This window comes from Ursus maritimus, unplaced genomic scaffold (assembly GCF_017311325.1).
Source record: "Ursus maritimus isolate PB19 unplaced genomic scaffold, ASM1731132v1 scaffold_16, whole genome shotgun sequence".
Classification (NCBI taxonomy): Eukaryota; Metazoa; Chordata; class Mammalia; order Carnivora; family Ursidae; genus Ursus; species Ursus maritimus.
In genome coordinates, this window is record NW_024424008.1 from 20,817,335 (window position 1) to 20,836,967 (window position 19,633).

The following is a 19,633-nucleotide window of genomic DNA, read 5'->3' on the forward strand; positions in this document are numbered from 1 at the left end:
TTTATTGGGTATGCCATTTGCAGATATCTTCTTCCATTCAGTAGGTTGCCTTTTAGTTTTGTTGATTGTTTCCTTTGCTGTACAGAAGCTTTTTATTTTTATGTAGTTCCAGTAGTTTATTTTTGCCTTTGTTTCCCTTGCCATAGGAGACAAATCTAGAAGGATGTTGCTATGACCTATGACAGAGAAATTACTGCCTGTGCCTTCTTCTAGGATTTTTGTGGTTTTAGGTCTCACATTTACATCTTTAATTCATTTTGAGTTTATTTTTGTGTGTGGTCTAAGAAAGTGGTCCAGTTTCATTCTTTTGCATGTAGCTGTCCAGTTTTCCCATCACCATTTGTTGAAGAGACTGACTTTTTTCCATTGGATATTCTTTCCTCCTTTGTCGAGGATTAATTGACCATATAATTGTGGGCTCTCTATTCTGTCCCATTGATCTATGTGTCTGTTTTTTGTGCTAGTACCATACTGGTTTGATTATTATAGTTTTGTAGTATATCTTAAAATTTGGGATTGTGGTACCCCCAGTTTTTTCTTTTTCAAGATTGCTTTGGCTATTCAGAATCTTTTGTAGTTCCATATGAATTTTAGGATTATTTATTCTACTTCTGTGAAAAATGCTGTTGGTAGATTGCTTTAGGTACCATGGACATTTTAACAATATTTGTTCTAATTCATGAGCATGGAATATCTTTCCATTAGTTTGTATACTCTTCTATTTCTTTCATCTGTGTTTTATGGTTTTCAGAGTATAGGTCTTTCACTTCCTTGGTTAAGTTTATTCCTAGTTTTTAAAAATTACTTTTATGCAATTTTAAATGGGACTGTTTTCTTAATTTCTTTTTCTGTGACTTCATTATTACTGTATAGAAATGCAGTGGGTTTCTGTATATTGATTTTGTATCCTGTGACCTTACTGAATTCATTTATCAGTTTTAGTAGTTGGTTTGGTAGAGTCTTTAGGGTTTTCTCTATATAGTATCATGTCATTTGCAAATAGTGAAAGTTTTACTTCTTCCTTGCCAATTTGGATGCCTTTTATTTATTTTTTTTTGTTGTCTGATTGCTGTGGCTAGGACTTCCAGTACTATGTTGACTAAAAATGGTGAGAGTGGACATCCTTGTCTTGTTCCTGACCTTAAGGGCAAAGCTCTCAGTTTTTCCCCATTGAGTATGTTAGCTGTGGGTTTTTTATATATGGCCTTTATTCTGTTGAGGTGTGTTCCCTCTAAACCTACTTTATTGAGGATTTTTATCAAGAATGGCTGTTGTGCTTTGTCAAATGCTTTTTCTGCATCTATTGAAATGATCATATGGTTTTTATCCTTTCTCTTGTTGATGTGATGTATCACATTGATTTGCTTATATTGAACCATCCTTGCATCCCAGGAATAAATTCCACTTGATTGTGGTGAATGATTTTTTTAATGTATTGTTGGATTCAGTTTGCTAATACTTTGTTGAGGATTTTTACATCCATGTTTATCAGAGATATTGGCCTTTAGTTCTGTTTATTTGTAGTGTCTTTATTTGGTTTTGGTATCAGGGTAATGCTGACCTTATAGCATGTGGAAGCTTTCCTTCCTCTTCTGTTTTTTGAAATAGTTTGAGAACAATAGGTATTAACTCTTCTTTAAATGCTTGGTAGAATTCCCCTGTGAAGCCATCTGATCCTGGACTTTACATTCATTTCCTCTTTATTCACCATCTTGTTTTCCTTCTCAGTGTTTTGTGCTTGCATGAGAGCAGAGCTTATAATTGAGGTTTCCTGACTTGTACTGTATTTCTGAACATTAATGAGCAAAGCAGGATACCATAAGGGAGAAGATTTCTTTTTTAATAGTCATGCATTTTGGGGACAAACAAAAATGACTGTTTTTAAAATGGGGAGCTCTAAGAGGTACTAGACTATGGGATAAAAATATTGCTGGTGAATAGTTTACCTTCTCATTGTAAGCTGCTTGGATTATAGTTTTAAAGGGAGACAATGTCCTATAGTAAGTAGTGTTGGGAGGTTATAATTACTACTCCTGAGTAATATAATTACTCCTGAGTAATTTCCTTTAGAATGTGCTGGGTTTTTTTTTAATTTCCTAATGATTTTTCTTTTTAAATGAAATGAGCTTTTGAGGTGAATCTTCTCTTGGTTATATTCTTTGTGGCAGCTCTTTTCTCTTATAGAAGATCCGTTATGTAAATGCCATCTTACATTATTTTTTCTGCCTTAATGAGGACAGAATTGTTCCTGGAGAAAACGTATCATCAGACTAGTTTTTAGGTTTAGGTTTCCCAGGGGTCACATGTCAGAATATTCATATGGTTGTAATGTGTGTGTGTGTGTGTGTGTGTGTGTGTGTGTTTGAATACCACAAGGTGTAATTACTGATAGCTATCAATCATCAGGGAGTATTTGCTATAATTCAGTAAATTGGGGGCCTTTACTGTGGTCAGGAATTTTTTTTTTTTTTTTTTTTGACAGAGATAGAGACAGCCAGTGAGAGAGGGAACACAAGCAGGGGGAGTGGGAGAGGAAGAAGCAGGCTTCCAGCAAAGGAGCCCAATTTGGGGCTCGATCCCAGAACTCCGGGATCACGCCCTGAGCCAAAGGCAGATGCTTAACGACAGAGCCACCCAGGTGCCCCTGTGGTCAGGGATTTATACAAATACTACCTTGAATCCCTGCAACCTTCTAGGGAAGATATTAGTACCCCTTTTACAGATGAGGTTACTGAGGTTCAGAGATGTGAAAAAATGTGCTGAAATTCACCTAGCTTGAAAGTGGCACAATCACCATTTCATCTCAGAACTGTCAGGCTACAAAGCTGGGCTCTTTCCACTGGAGAAGCAGCATTCTCCTCTGGGCCTAGGGTTGTCCTGGAAAGCCTTAAGGAGGGGACAGTGCTTGAGTGAACACATGGATGGATGGAGGATGAATTGGGAGTTTTCTGTAATGACATGTAATGTCATGTAATGTAGGGGAATATTCCAGTTGGGGAAGTTTCATGTGCAGCAGCCTGGAGACTTGAGAAACCATATTATGTCCAGAGGGTTTCTGAATTATGAAGCGGGAGAGGGCAAGTGGTAGAAGATGAGATTGGAAAAGAGGTGGGCAGGGTCCCAGTATAGGCATTATCATATCCTTTGAGTTTGCCTTCATTGTATTGTATCTCCTCTTTGCTGCTATAACAAACATCCTTTGCTTACCTGCATTCATACTGTGCATCCCTTGTGTAGAAATAGTTTCTTTGCTTCCTTGTCTTACCTAGACTATGACCTCTTCGAGAGCGAAGACTCTGTCTTTTATCCTTGTGTGCAGTATAGCCAGGAGCGCACAATAGGCACTCAGGAAGTAGTGGGAGGATGAAAGGGCCTTGTAGTTGTTGAGAAGAATCAATATTAATCAGAGTCACCTCTGTGTTTAACACTCTTCTACCCTTTCAAAGCTGAGTTGGATTTTAACTTGACAGGTTTTGGATCTGTTCATATTTCCTGTGACTAACACACCTGATAAGATAACAGAGTGTCACTGGTAAGACAAGGGATGAGAACAGAGTTAACTGGTTAACCCAAGTTCAGCTAGTGTCGCAGTACACTTCTCACTTTTTCTACTCAATTCAGTTCAACAGTCATTGATGAAACAGTCCTGTGCCCACTGTGCTTTGTGCTGTGGGGGTTCAGATGTGAACAAGAGAGGGGAGGTGGTATGATGTGGTGGGAAAAGTCACCCTCTACACTTCATAGAGTTTCTGTGAAGAACAGATGAAAGGATGTATCTTTAGGCTTTAGGTGTGGCCCTTGCATTATTCATAGGGGCAAGTGGGACTAATACACATGATTTGATCAACAGATACTGACATCTTATATAGGGTTACTTTAGTCTTGGTTAATAACAGTATAGCAGGTGTAGAGTATGTGTATATAAATAACTATAGTGAAAGAATATACTAGAAAAATGCTATAATAGAACTAAAATTAACATGGAAGACAAAGAAGGCAGGAAGGCCAAGGGCCGCTTAGTGTAGGAAATGACATTGGAAATGGCCCCTTGGACCTTTTCACACAGTGGCATACCTGATAGAAGGCTGTGGAGACTTTTTAAAAAAGATTTAATTAATTAATTAATTAATTTAGAGAGAGAGTGTATGAGCAGAGGGGGGAGGGGCAGAGGGAGACAGAGAATCTTAAGCAGACTCCCGCTGAGCATGGAGCTCCACGTGGACCTTGATCTCATGACTCTGACATCACGACATGAGCCAAAATCAAGAGTCAGAAGCTTAACCCACTGAGCCACCTAGGCGCCCCTGAAGGCTGTGGAGATTAAAGGCTTAATTAACTATTGTCTGCTCTGAGACCCCTTCTCTGACCACTATATTAAAATCAGATCTACCTTTGTATTCTCTGTTGGAATTAAGCCTGCACAATTGTGGTCTCCAAGTGTGTGTGTATTTGCTTGTTTGTTATCTGTTTCATTAGACTGTAAGACCTGTGAGGGCATTGACCACATCTGGCTTGTCCACTGTTGTCTCTCTAGCACTTATCTATGGTAGGCACTCAAGAAATGTTTGTTAAATGAATGAATGACTATAACTATTCACTGTCACTTCTCTGTACATCCTATTAACTCTGGGCAGTTACTATACAAGATGGTGACACAAAGGCAAAAGAACCTGAAAGTAATCAAAGAAGCAACTTGGTCATGTTTGAACTTGTCATTGTTCTGAGTTTTTTGGTTTCAGTTGAGGATATCCTTTTCCTTTCCTTTATCTTTTTTACAGTGTCCTTATCACTCAGACCGGATGAATGCTGAAAACAATGAGTAGACTATAGCGTGTATTTTTAAGTTGATGATTAAAGGTCTCGAGAGGCCATTTTATGGTGAAATCAGTACTGCAAATTTTGAGCTTGGAGTTCCCCAGCAGGAAAAAGCTTAGGCAGCTACTTTTCTTCAGTTGCTTCTGTTTGTGCGTGATTTTCATGTGATGATTTCATAAAGTTTAATATTTTGAAGTACTAAAACTTTAAAAATCTTGTATTATTCAATGTAATAAAAATAGTTATAAAGCAATCTCTAAAAAAGAACGCTGTAGATTTTTGTTGCAGTGATTCTCACAATGTGATTCACAGAAGATCTTCCATGGGGGAGGAGGAGATGCATTTTAGCACTGTGTTGTAGTATCTTGTTCATAGGTACCACTTAAAAAAAAGTAGTTTGTTAATTTAACAGAGGTAACGGTTGTGGTCCCTTATGTCTTTTGTCTCATCAAAGGGGAACAGAGACTATAACTTTGAGAACTTTGGAGTCTCACTTTGTACAATTTTTTAAAGTAGTTTTTGGAGGAAAAAGGTGGAAATAGGATCGACTTTATCAACTTCCGTTAAGTGCCAGGAGGAGCCTGATGGCCTTGGAACTCTTGCAGCAGTTTCGTAGGGCTCTTACTATTTAGAATGCCCACAGTCAGGGTCAGTGCAGAATCCATTATTGAGGAGCAGCAGTGGTGGTTACAGTTGTTCAAAAGACTTCCTTTTACCAATTGCTGTTGTGCCTATACTGCTGATACTATACACTGGGCCCTTTTTGATTGTTATCTTAATTGGGTGTATTATGATTTTGGAAAGTGAACATTGTTATACATGTTTTATAAGTAGCAATTTAAGTGACTTGGGTTGAAACTGAGGTTATTTATCAGTCTTGCCATGATCTCTCACCTGGACCTTTCAGTAACCTTCTGTTTAATCTTTCTCCCTTTTTAAAACATCATCTCCTTCTCCAGGCCAACCTCCACAGAATAAACAGAGTGATCTCTTTAAAACATGAATCAGAACAAATCTTTTTTTTTTTTTTTCTAGAGAAGGGGAGAGACGTGGGGTGGGGGAGAGGGACAGGCAGAGGGGGAGAGAGAGAGAGAGAGAAAGAGAGAGAGAGAGAGAATCTTACCTAGGCTCCATACCCAGTATGAGCCCCATGCCCATCATAAGCCTGAAGCAGGCAGGGCTCAATCTCATGATCTTGGGATGCATGGCTCAATCTCAACGACCCCAGAGATAGTGATCTTGATTTCACCTCTGATTTCAGAGGTGAAATCAAGAGTTGGATGCTTAACCAACTGAGCCACCCAGGCACCCCTTGATCAGAATAAGCCTTAAAACTTTTAAGGCTTCCCATTTTCTTAATGTTAAATTTAAACTCCCTACCCTAAGCCTCATCCCATACTATTCTCCCTTCTTTTTCATCATGCACCAGACCCTCTTGTCTCCTTTCTGTTTCTCTAACACGGTAAGCCCTTTCTGTCCTCTGGGCCTTTGTATTTTCTATTTCTTCTTTCTGGAATTCTTCCCCTGGCTGGTTCCTTTAGGCTTTACTTCCAATGCCACTCCATGGAGAGTACTTCTGTGTTAGTTTCTTAGGGTTGTTGTAACAGTACTACAAACTGGGGGGCAGAAATTTGTTTTCTCACAGTTCTGGAGGCCAGGAGTTCAAAATCAAGGTTTCGGCAGATTTGGTTTGTTTTGGGGGCCCAAAGGGAGAATCTGTTCCATGCCTTACCTAGTTCCTGGTGGTTGCTGACGATTTTTGGCGTTCCTTGGCTTTCAGCTACCTGATTTCTGTGTCTCCTTCTGTTGTCACATGGCTATCTTTCTTTTGTTCATCGGTATCTTTTTTTTTTTTTAAGATTTTATTTATTTTACTTGAGAGAGAGAGAGAGAGAGCACGAGTGGGGTGAAGGGCAGAGGGAGAAGCAGACTTCCCGCTGAGCAGGGAGCCTGATGTAGGACTCAGTCCCAGGACTACGGGATCATGACCTGAGCTGAAGGCAGATGCTTAACCAGCTGAGCTACCCAGTTGCCCCCATCGGTGTCTTTACATGGCCCTTTCCTCTCTGTATTTGTCTCTCTGTCTCTTCTCATAAGGACACCAGTTATATTGGATTAAGTATCCTACTCCAGTATGACCTCAACTTATTACATCTACAATAACCCTATTTCCAAGTAAAGTCATATTCTGAGTTTCCAGGAAGGACATGAATTTTTGAGGGGTTGGGGAAGACACTATTCAACCCAATACACCTTTCCTGAACTCTTAAAGTAGGCTGCATTAGTGGAGCTAGATCTATAAACATACTAACGGATTATTTCCTTCTAGCCAGTGGTGAGCAAGATACTTCATTAGATCACATTTCATGCATTGCACTCGATTCTGGGCATGCCATCCATGAATGATGGGATATGAATGATATGAACATTTCAGAAATGATGTTATATGGGTTAGAACAAGGGTTGCTCTGTTGGTAAGATCTGAGAAGTCCTCACAGCCCTCTGCAGGAAGATTGTCCCTTCAGAGGAGGGGAACTACAGAATATTGGGTGGTGTTACATACTCCACAGGACTATAACCCTATATGTGGAAAGCATGGTTTTGCCTTTTTAGGGGTAAGGGTGGAATCTATTTTTTTATACTGTACCAGATTCCATTCTGTCCTCTGGGCCTTTGTATTTTCCATTTCTTCTTTCTGGAATTCTTCCTCTGGCTGGCTCCTTTAGGCTTTATTTCCAATGCCAGCTCAGAAGATCTGGCATGGTATACAATTATAACAATGCTACCAGAAGAATATTTTGCATGTCCAGAAGCATTCAGAACAATAGAGTATAAAGGAAGAAAAATACTAGTACTACATCATATTATATTTAACAAAGCAGGAGAATATAAACATGTAAAACTGTGTTTGGTAATACACAGCACTATATAACTTTTATAAGATTACCGTTGAAATACTTATATATTGTATATATGAGTTCTGTCAAGGTTTTTTTTACTCCATAAAATGGAGTAAATATTATAGTCTTGCAAGTCAGCAAGTGGATTTTAGCAACATTTGTCTGTGGTGTAGAGGACCTTGTGGTTCTAGGTATTCATGTTTGCATGGAGATCAGGAATGACCTTAGTTCCCTTTACCCTGGTCCTACTGTCATGCTCTTTATGGAATTCACATTCTAGTTTTATCCAGCCGTTAAATGTGTGTACTCCTACCGGTGGGTTGTGAACCTCTGCTGAAGCAAACCTATAACTAGGCAGGTTGTGCCTGCAAATTCAGCCCCCACCTCAGGGACCCTCTGGAGGCCTAAGCATCAGTTCCTTCTTCCGTGTCATACTTTTACTTCTGTCTTCAAATCGTTGCAACACTATGGTCTTTCGATAGACAGCCCTGCCCCCTACTTGACTGGTTAAAAAAGTAAAGGTGTTGTGTAAGGCATTTTAGCTGGAACCCCTTCGGTTTCTTCCCTTTCCACCTAGAAATGGAACTCCTCCTGTACCCGTCTGTTATCCAGTGGAGGAGAGGTTCCTCTGCCTGTCCAAGTCAAATCCCTCCATCTTTGCTGTTGACCCCATTCTGTCTTGCCTCCTCAGAATCCCCCTGCATCACGAAATGCCTCCTTATCTATAGTTTCAACTATTCCCTCTAACCACTTTTTGCTCTTGGACATACCTCTTATGTGTTTCTTCCTTCTTTATAAAACTCTGTTGTTGAGAAAATGTATCTTACACATTGATCAAATCAACATTTTGTAGCATATTCAGGTTTACCAAACACCAGTATGCTGCTAAATGAGCCCTTATGATGTACATTTGACAGAAAGCGGTCATTCAACTTAGATACTGTGCACTAGCTGAGAGCCACACCTTTAGATCCTTTCCAGCCCTAAAAACTGTGACTAGACTAGTATATTTTAGGATATATACTTCAGAAAAATGCTGATTAGTTTTTTTCCTGCCCCTCTATCCAGATGCTGGCCTTTGGTCTATATTAATTTCATAGTTATTTATTTTCCTGTTTCTACTCCCAGCAAAGGGCATGCAATTCCTGTGTCCTCAGCAGTATATAAGACTAAACTGTTGTGAGTTGGCTTTAGATTTTATGCTTCAGTTCCCCCTTGGGCATGTGATTTGTCACTGGGCAAAAGGCACAGCCAGCTACAGTGTTCTGCAAGTCTTCCAAAGTCAGTAACAGACCCATGCAATAAATGAACCTGCACAAACTTGCTCTTGGGCACCTTGATCTCCATTCTCATTGCTTTGAATCATGCTGGTCTCTGAAGCAATGTTGGGTCTTTTTTTATACCAGTAGCAAAGCTAGGATGTATGCATACAATCATTCATTCTCTGTGTATTCACTGATCTTCTATTATGTGCCAGACATTATACTAGTCACTGGGGATTTAGTGGACAAACCAGGTAAAAGTCTTTGCCTCATTAAGGGTCTATTTCTAGTGAACCAGTTTCATTCAATGTTGGTTTAGAGAGGCAAGCTCAAATTTCCGTTAGGTTTCTCTTGATAGGAAGATTTTCATATCTATATCTGGAGGCAGCCCGATGAATATAATCTTATCTCCCATTTCTTCCCCTCATAAATGATATACCTCCTGCCATAAAAGAACAACATTCCTTAATATGCTTGTCTTGCACAGCTTATCTTGCTCCCTTTGCTTGAAATGCTCTTCAGTTTCTTCTGTACCTGAAAAAAAAATTGTCACTCTTTAGGGTTCAGCTCAGATATTCCCTCCTTGGTGAAGCCTTGCAGGATTGCCTCAGGCAGGATGGTAACTTCCTCTTTTGAGCTCCCACAGCACTTTGTAGAATGTAACCACACCATCCTGTGATTGTTTATTAGCATGTTCACCGCTTATGTTAAATTCAAAACTTGAGAGATGGACTTCTATCTTAGTTCTCTTAATGCCTGTCATTTAATGAGCACTCAATACGCATATTTTTAAATGAAAGAAAAATCTACTATAGATGTGTTTTAGTGCAGTATGATTTACATATGATTAGAGTGAAATAGAAATGTAAACATATATACATTAGAAAATAATACATATACCTTAAAAGAAATCTTAAAGGTTTATAAGTCTATTTTGTTGATTATCTTATACATACTGAAAAATGCTCCATCCTAATTCTAGAATCCCGCCATTGTCTTTTAGAGTCATTTTCCCCCTACAAGAGTAACCACTATTCTAAAAGCATGAATTTTTGAAACCTTACTTTAAAACAAAGAATGATGAATGCCATATTTAAATTATATGAATATTTATTTTTTTAAAAAGAGAGATTTAAAATAATTGGTATCTCTGTATTTTAGTTTTTTTCCACTTAAAGAGCGAACTTCAGATCTAATCTGAAATTTCATGAATCTAGTATTTAAAACTTAATGGCCTCTCCCCCTTTACTTCTTATACAACAGCGCCCTCTGACGGTGTAACATTTCTTAAAATTTATATGTTTAGTAATCACTACAGGACTTTCTAATTTGAGAACTTAAACTGTGGCCAGGTAATTCTAGTGGTACAAAGCTTCCTAAAGCCACTGGGAGTTGAACATGTGATTTATTGATCATGTGGTGCTTTGTGAAACCCAACAGAGGATGCCAGAATCTTCGTCTGATGCAACACTTAACTGTTGTTTGACAAAACATGTTATTTCTTGACTTACTGCAATGTTTTAGATGTTTTGAGGGCAGGATATCTCTACCTCTGGTTTATCAGTAGAGCAGAGAGTATTTTGTGTTTGTAGAGTTTTGGTAATTTAGAGTGTGTTTCCCCTCTGGGGCTAATGGTCTTTGGTCAGAACAAAAGGGAATTACCCAGCACTGTACAGTTAATGGAGAGGGTACATGAGTCCATTTTCTTGCCCAGCGTTACTATTTTTTCAAATGTAATTAGATGCTGTTGTATATTCATTTATACCAGTATTAAATTTATATTAGCTTCTCTTGTGTGTATTTTCTCAAGCACAGACTATTAAAATAGAACATGTATGTAAATTCTAACATTAATAAGAGGACTTCATACATAAAAATGTGAGGAACCACTGATTAGAAGAATTGAACTGCCTTCATTTAATAATTATAAAGTATCTGTCTTATACAGGTATGCTGTGGTAGCTGTTGTGTTCTTGCCTTTTTAATATCCTTTTATAAATATAGGAGGCTGGATAGTCTAACTTTTTTCTACAGTGGACTCTCCCATATCACTTCTTTTCTCTGCCCCCTTGTCATTTTCTTTTTAAATAAATTATTTCTTATAGTCTCCTTTTTAAGGTGGAGTACAGAAAAAAGTATAGAAGGAGGGAATACAGTTCTCTCTCCTGGTTGATATGGACAGAAGGGTGTGTGCAAAACAGTGTCTTACTACACAGAATGATGATTTCATTTGAAGGGTGTATCTGAGGAAACTTCGCCCTTCCTTGTTAAAATGGAAACTATACCTGCTAAGGTTGGCAATGAAGGAAACATCCCTTTGGGAAGAGAAGGACAATCCTGTCTCTTAGACTCACCTCCTTCTTGGAGGGATTTGGGTCATTTCCTTTGTCACTATCATACTATCCTCGAGGATATTGTTGCCCTTTTAATTCTTGAAGTCACATTTACTCTCCAGTCCTTTCTCTTTTCATAATACAGATAAGCAAATATAGAACATTTATGCAGGATTTTTACGTGGCCCTGACATAATAAAGTGGAAATATCATTCTCATAAGATACAGTTTGCTCTCCCTTCTTGTTTTAGCTTTGGGCTACTCCTGTATGAGGGATAACTTAACTTAGTAGTACTCCACTTGTAGATATTCGTCCTTCAACTATGGACCTATGGCTTGCCTAAACCTTACCTTCCTTCCAGGTTTTGATTCCTTCTTTGAAAACTTGTATCCTTCTAACATGAGGGTGTCTCCCCTCCAGGGGAGATCAACCTTCCCTAGAAACAATGTGTCTCCATTTAGGAACTCTAACAGAATGTAATGCCACACTTCCAAAATTAATACAGGACATACATATCAAGTAGAAGAAAGTGGGTCTTATTTCATTTTAACATCTTTGGATTAGAATTGGGGACCAGAGAGCCGTCTTTCAGGGTTCTTTGGTTTATTGGAGGTGTGACTCCATTTTTTGTTGTTGTTCTATATATTTCCAAGTATACTTTTCCTATCTTTAGTAAAATTGCAGGTAGCTATGATCATATATCTGGGTGCGTAAATAAAACTAACTGTAATACTGAGTTTTCTAAAATGAAAAACTACTGAGTAAGAGTTAGTGTGATTTTGTTTTTTATAAGTGCCTAATTAAATGAGTTAAAAATAGTTGTATAGTAACAATTATTGAGTTAGGCCAGTGAAAAGACCAATATTCCACATATTCTTCAGTTTAACTGTTAGGAAATGTCTAGGGAATATGTCCTTCATTTTACAAATTTGAAGAAAGATACTCTAGTGTCTCCTATTTAAGGTTAGTTGGTAGTCCGCTCTCTCTGCAATAGTGTGTTACAGTGAAAAATCAGGCTGGATTTTGTTGGAGGTAGGATTGAGTAGGGGATAAAAGTGTTTGAAAAAATTGTATATGAGGGGCACATGGATGGCTCAGTTAGGTAAGCCTCTGCCTTCGGCTCAGGTCATGGTCCCAGGGTCCTGCAATCCAGCCCCGCATTGGGCTCCCTGCTGATCGGGGAGCCTGCCTCTCCCTCTGCCTGCGGCTCCCCTTGCTTATGCTCTCCCCCTCTCTCTCTGTCAAATAAATAAATAAAATCTTTTTTTTAAAAAGGAAAAACTGTATTTGATTTTTATTTATTAGTTATGTTATCTCGGGCAAGTTGTCTGACCTTTCTGAGTGTCAGCAGCCTTTTTGTAAAACTAGTGTAATGAAAGTGCCCCAGAGGGTAGCTGGGAAGATGATGTGATCTGTATAAAGCACCAGCATGGTGCCAGGCATGTAGCTGGTGCTCTATGTTATTTGCCTTCCCTTCTCCCCTGCACCCCCAAGTTGCCACCCAAATTATGTCAAACATGTAATGTTCTAATGGGCTTTTCTGAATATGAACTTTATTCTTGAACAGTTTTGAAGTCCAAATATTTATTTTTGCTGCAATATATTTTATTTAAAGGATGTTTTCTTTGTTCCTTTTTGCCTACACATTCTTATGGATCTCTTTCTTCTCTATAAGGGGAAGGAGAGAAGTATTTCTTGAAATTTCTTGGACTATATTTTAGAAAGAACTACTGTATGTGACTAGAGGTGTGTTTCTTTTTTGAGGTCATGTTTTGTTGCTTTTACAGCAACTATTATTTATTTTAATTACTTCAATAAATCAAATTGCAAAAATAATTAATTAAAAGTTCCAGCTCTGCCTCTAACTTGTGACCTTGGCAAAGTCACTTGACCTCTTTGAGCCCAGTGTCTTCAGTTGAACAACACAGATCAAATGGTTTATAAAGCCCTTGTCCCCTTTCCTGTTGTGATTTATAAAAATCTCTTTATTCAGGAGCACAGAGCTGAAAGTGGCATGTGGGTCTCAGTTCTCAACAGCAGAGGGCACACTGTCCCTAGTGTGCTGGACCCTTAGGTATTGCAAACTATCTGCATTATGTAGCCTCAAGGAAGGAGCCAGGAAAATTCCGTACATTAATGTTTTGCAAAGGAGATTTCAACAGCCTGTTTTGTAAATACTTAATATTTAGGTGAAACACTAAAAAAAAAAAAAAAAATAGGAGACTTCGACATTCCAAAGGTACTAATTAAAATTATATGAAGAACTTTTTTTTTTCTTTTGTCAAGAGCTCTATCATCGCCCTCTACCTTATTTACCCTATCTAAGTACTCCATGCTTAGGATTGGTTTGCAAATGGGATGGAGAGGAGAACTATATATTAGAAACTATACCTGATACTTCAGGTACATTTTCTCTAATCCTCACAGCAATCCTTTAAATTGTGTGTTATCCTTATTTTATATAGGAAGATACTGGGTCAGGTGAAGTGACTTGCCTGAGGCCTCACGGTAGAGATTCAAGTTCAGGTCTGTTAATTCACAAACCTGTTTTCTTTCTACCATACCAGAGTTCTTCCCTTTTTCTCCCAATTTAAACAATTAGGGATGAATTACTAGGAGCAGGCGTGGCCAGACAGTGGTCACACATGGAAGTTTGACTTTCTCTGGTTCTAAAGTTTTGGTGACCCTTATAATTCTAGATGGAAGCTTTTCCTCTGACAAGAATTTTTTTTTACCATTTATGTTTAACATACTATATATAAACACATACCCATGTTTTCAAATTTGAAACCTTTAGATTGGATTATTGAAATATGTTTTTTTGTGGGCTACTTTTTAAGGGTACAGCAATATCTCATTTTACAAGAAGCCTGGGTTCTAAAGTCAGTAGGTAAGGTGAAAATCACTACAGTGGAATAATCTTTGAGAATCCCACAGTAAGGCGTCTTGTTAGAGAGCCATAAACCTTCTTTCTTTAAGTCCAGCACAGCCAGTCTTTCCTTCTTTGGTGAAACAGATCATGGTTTTTCCTGTTGAGCTTAAATGATGAGGTTGGCTTGTATTTGGGGGCCATGTTGGGTGGTAATGCACATCCTTAAACACCAGACTCTCATTCGGCATGGTGAGATGCTTATAGTATTAGAGGTATTCTGAAACCTAGATCAAAAGAAAGAATAGCAGATTCATCTCCTATTTGAGGGCCTAGGCTAACTCAAAACTTCAGCTGTACAACAGAATCACAGACTACTGCATTCTACTCTCCACAGTTTCTGACTCAGTAGGTCTGGGATTCAGCTAGAGCATTTGCATTTTTGAGAGATTCACAGGTGATGCTGATTCTGACTTCTGGGGACCTCGCATGCAGGACCACTATACTAACTGAATGGAGGCAAGTGGAATCACTTGTCTTTCTTCCCTCCACTGTCTCTCTTGCTCTCCATTATTTTTAGGTGAATGGGTATAGTTGGATTCATTTAAATGTAGGTGTTGTGGCTCAGCCAACACTATCCCATTGCTTAGCTTACTTCTTGGCCCAGAACAGGAACTTGACGATTCAATAGATGCTTGTTGAATGAGTGATTGATTATATATGTTGAATTAACATATACAATGGGAGGGATTTTTAGCACATGGACATCATTATCATATGCCTGTTCAATACAAACTGTTTATTATCCCTAGGTAGGCAGTCTTTAGATTAGAATAGCTTATATTTTAGGACTATATATAATGATGATCATGGACATGAGAAAGTATGCAATTAGTGCAGTTTTGAGAAACTTGCATTTTGGGACCTCTGGAATAATGTGAAGTAGATATGTGTGTGTAGATGGAGCTGGGTATGAGGAGTCCCATCTGTTTTAGAACGGCCTAGGGAAGTCTTGCAGAGCCTGGTTTAGGTCTGAACCAGACAGTCTGGAGCAGCACTGGAGCAGCACTGGGATCCTGGTCTGCCCCAGACCAGATGCAGCATTTTCACTTCTGTCTCCAAAGTACTGGGGAAATTCAGGCACATGATCCTAAAGGCTCAGTGGGGCTCTGCACTATGGCATAACACTATGGTAAATTCAGGTAGTTGCACATGAATCTTACCATGATGTAGGATTTGATCATTATATTTTGAATGAGTTTATTAAGGGAAGGGTAAAAAAAAAATCTCAAAATCTCAAAAATCTCAAAAACTTAAATTTAAAGTTTGTTTTAAGCTTAAAATTAGTGTGTCATTTTTATCATTTTGGACATGTTTTATATTAAGTCTTGCAAAGTCTCAGTATCCTGTGTTTTGTCTCTTTCAGTATAGATTAAATTTTCTTCCTTTAAATTCATCTTACTTTTTTATGCTGAAATATTTTCAGGTAAATTGCAGACAGCATGACATTTCTATCTCTAAATTCTTCAATGTACAGCTGTAAAAAATAAAAACATTTACTTACGCAGCCACAATATGATCACTCCTAACAAAATTAATGTCATTAGTATTGTCTAATACCTAGTCCATATTCAAATTAACCTAATTGTCCCTAAATTATCATTTGTATCATTTGTTCCAACCAGAATACAACCTGGAATCATGCATTGCATCTGGTTATTTTTTTCCTTAAAGTTTATTTATTTATCATGACATTGCCTTACCACTGTCTTACCACACATTTGGATTTGTCTGATTGCTTATTCAGAGTGTCTTTAGCTTGTGTATTTCCTGGAAACAGGAAATTAGATCTAAAAGAAATTAGATCTGAAGGCTGGAAAAAGATACAAGTTGAACATTTTTGGCATGATTTTATCATAGGTGAAATTTGCTTTTGTCATACGACCTGAGGAGGTGCATAATCCATGCCTGCCCCACTGTTAGCAATGCTAATTTTGATCACTAGATTGAGGTGATGATCCTTCCACTATAAAATTACATTTCGCCCATGTGACAAGAGGGTGTTACTTTGGTACAAATATGAATCTTCATTTTCCTATCATTCATTCTCCTAATGCTTTTAACACAATGTGGTAATTCTTGCTCAAATCAGTAACTTCATAAGGGTTTGCAAAACTATCATTTGTCTGATTTTGTCATTCCTTCTGCTTTAGCTAACATTTGATTGAAAAGAGCTCTTTTTCATTAACTGGGACTGTTTGGTACCTTGAAACACAGTTCTACCGGAAAGGCAGATTAAATGTTGAATTCTTTACTTTTGTATTCCCAATTTCTAAGTTAGGAGTTGGTTTAATTGACACCTTAAATGGTGGCAAATGGCTGTATATTTTGCTTTTTCTTTTTTGATATCCTTCTGAACTAGTAGATTTTTGTGAATTCAGTGTTTCAATCAGCTAATGAAAATACAGATCATAAGGGATATCTTTATTTTTTTTAAAGATTTTATTTATTTGAGAGAGAGAGAGTACACAAGCAGGGGGAGGGGCAAAGGGAAAGGGATAAGCAGACTCCCCACTGAGCAGGGAGCCCACTGAGCAGGCTCCCACTGAGCAGACTCCCCACTGAGCAGGGAGCCCACTGAGCAGGGGTGATCCCAGGTCCTGAGGATCATGACCTGAGCTGAAGGCAGAGGCTCAACTGAGCCACCAAGGAGCCCCAGGGATATATGTATTTTTAAAAGTTAATGGATTCATATCTCTGATTCCAATTCAGTTTTAAAGTTACTGTGTTTTTAAATAGCTCCTTCATTTTATAATTGTTATCTTTTTTCTTACACTGAGAATCTTGAATACTGATAACGTTTTTTTTATTGTTGTTGTTTTTTTTTAAGATTTTATTTATATATTTGAGAGAGAGAGAGAGAGTGTGCATGCACACACAAGCCGGGGGAGGAGGGTAGGGTAGGAGAGGGAGAAGCAGACTCCCCACTGAGCAGGAGCCAACATGGGGCTCAATTCTAGGACTGATCATGACCTGAGCCTTGAGCTGAAGGCAGATGCTTAATTGACTGAGCCACCCAGGCGCTCCTGTTTTTGTTTTTGTTGTTGTTGTTGTTGTTTTTAAGTAAGTTTCACACCCAACGTGGAACTTGAACGCATGACCCTGAGATCAAGAGTCACATGCTGGTGCGCCTTGGTGGCTCAGTCATTAAGCGTCTGCCTTCGGCTCAGGGCGTGATCCCGGAGTCCTGGGATCGAGCCCCACATCAGGCTCCTCCGCTGGGAGCCTGCTTCTTCCTCTCCCACCCCCCTTGCCTATGTTCCCTCTCTTGCTGGCTGTCTCTCTCTCTGTCAAATAAATAAAATCTTAAAAAAAAAAAAAAAAAGTCACATGCTGTACCAATTGAGCCAGCCAGTGACCCTAACATTGTTTTATTTTACAGTATAAAGAAAGTAATTTCAAAATAACAGTGCCAATATTATTGTTGCAACTAAAGTGAAGTTTAAAAAGTTTTGTGATTATTTTTGTAACATAGGTTGATTTTAATGGAAGAATAAATTTAATTACTTTTTTGTTGAACTCATTTAATTACTTTCCTCTGAAATTTGTCTACTTTTGTTTTTGTAATAGGTTGATCATTTTGGATTTACTGCTGATAAAACTTTTAAACAGCGGTACCTAATAGCTGATGAACACTGGAAGAAAAACGGTGGATCAATACTTTTCTACACTGGTAATGAAGGGGACATTACCTGGTTTTGCAATAATACGGTATGTACAAATTCCTATGCTCAATTTGCCTTTCGTTGAGGCAAACTGGAAAAAAAATGTTTTGCAGTATATATGACCAAGTATTACTGTAATTAATTGTGAAGCTTTTTAGAAAATAACAGATAAAACTCACTAATAATAGAAAAATGGCAGAAGCATAGGAATGGGCAGATCACAAAAGAATGGATACAGATATCCAATAAGCCTATGTGTTCTGCCTTAAAGAATTATACGTGAAAGAATGAAATATTATTTTTGGACAATTGAATCTTAGATTTTTTAAAAATCCCATCTTATTTCTAGAATGAATAATGATATGAGGGACATGGAATAAGAATGTTATTGCAGAGGCGCCTGGGTGGCTCAGTTAAGTGTCTGCCTTTGGCTCGGATCGTGATCCCAGAGTCCTGGGACAGAGCCCCACATTGTGCTTCTTGCTCAGCCAGGAGTCTCCCTCTCCCTCTGCCTGCTGCTCCCCCTGCTTGTGCTCTCTCTCTCTCTCTGTCAAATAAATAAATAAAATCTTAAAAAAAAAAAATGTTATTGCACGTAGACCATTTTGATTATGGTCTCTAGAATGTAAACACAAGGGCATGAATTTTTGTTTGGTGTTGTATATTCAGTCTAAAACTGTGCTAGGCATATAGTTGCTACCCAATAAATATTTGTTAAATGAATAAATGGATAAAACCTAAACAAAGCCAGGGCAAATAAGAGAAAAAAAATGCAAGTTTGATTGTCAAATAGGATTTTTAATTTAGCTTTCCTATTCTATTTTTCTTATATTTGTGAGGGTTAAAAAATTGTATAGATGTTAGCTTGCTTCCCTGACTATACATTCTATCATCTTTTATAATAACACTTAAATCCATTAACAAACATTTATTTTAGAAGGACACTTGAAAAAATTTTCCTTTTTTATGTTCCAAAGCTATGACTAGAAAATGTCAACTTTCTACCAAAAAGCTAGTCTGTGGGTTACCTTAAAGTGAAGACTGAATTATATTTTTTCCACTGCCAATGTCTGGCATAGTGCCTGGTATTCAGGAGGTCTCAGTAAATGTTTGTTGAACTAAACTGAATTGAAAGCAAAGATATGAACCCAGTTATACTGTTATTGCATTTCCCATTTCTGATTATTTTCTTAGGAATGTTGAGTCTTGTTAGTTGAAAATAAAGTAATTCTCTGAGAAATGAGATCCTAGGGTGTCTATTTCCCTTAGATCAGTGACAAATGAAGTTAAGATTTATTTTCCATCAGATTCCTGCTTACTTTTTCTATGGAACAACTGAGGCTGCTTTAGATTTTTTCTTTCTCTTGTGTGACTTCCCATTTATGCCAAGGCCATGGGGCAGCGTCTCCTGTCCAGTTATTTTTCCAGCTCCTCCTCTTCCTCCTCCTCCTCCTTCTCCTCCTCCTCCTCTTCTTCTTCTTCTTCTTCTTCTTCGAGAGAGAGAGAGAGAGAGAGAGAGAAGGGGCAAAGGGAGTGGGAAAGAGAGAATTTTAAGCAGGCTCCACATTCAGTGTGGAGCCCAACTTGGGGCTCAGTCTCATGACCCTGAGATCATGACCTCAGCTGAAATCAAGAGTCAGACACTTAAAAAAAATTAAAAGATAAAAATAAATGAAAAATTAAAAAAAAAACATTAAAAAAAAAAGAGTTGGACACTTAACTGAGCCA

The 19,633-nt window shown here is 38.1% G+C and overlaps 1 protein-coding gene across 1 annotated transcript in view; it reads left to right on the top strand.

The window, feature by feature from the left end:
* Positions 1-19,633, top strand: part of LOC103675337 (prolylcarboxypeptidase) — a 67,731-nt gene that overhangs the window by 18,230 nt on the left and 29,868 nt on the right. The window contains exon 2 of the mRNA XM_040630967.1: positions 17,811-17,951. Coding sequence (XP_040486901.1) covers positions 17,811-17,951 — 141 coding nt within the window. The remainder of the gene's footprint in view (positions 1-17,810; positions 17,952-19,633) is intronic.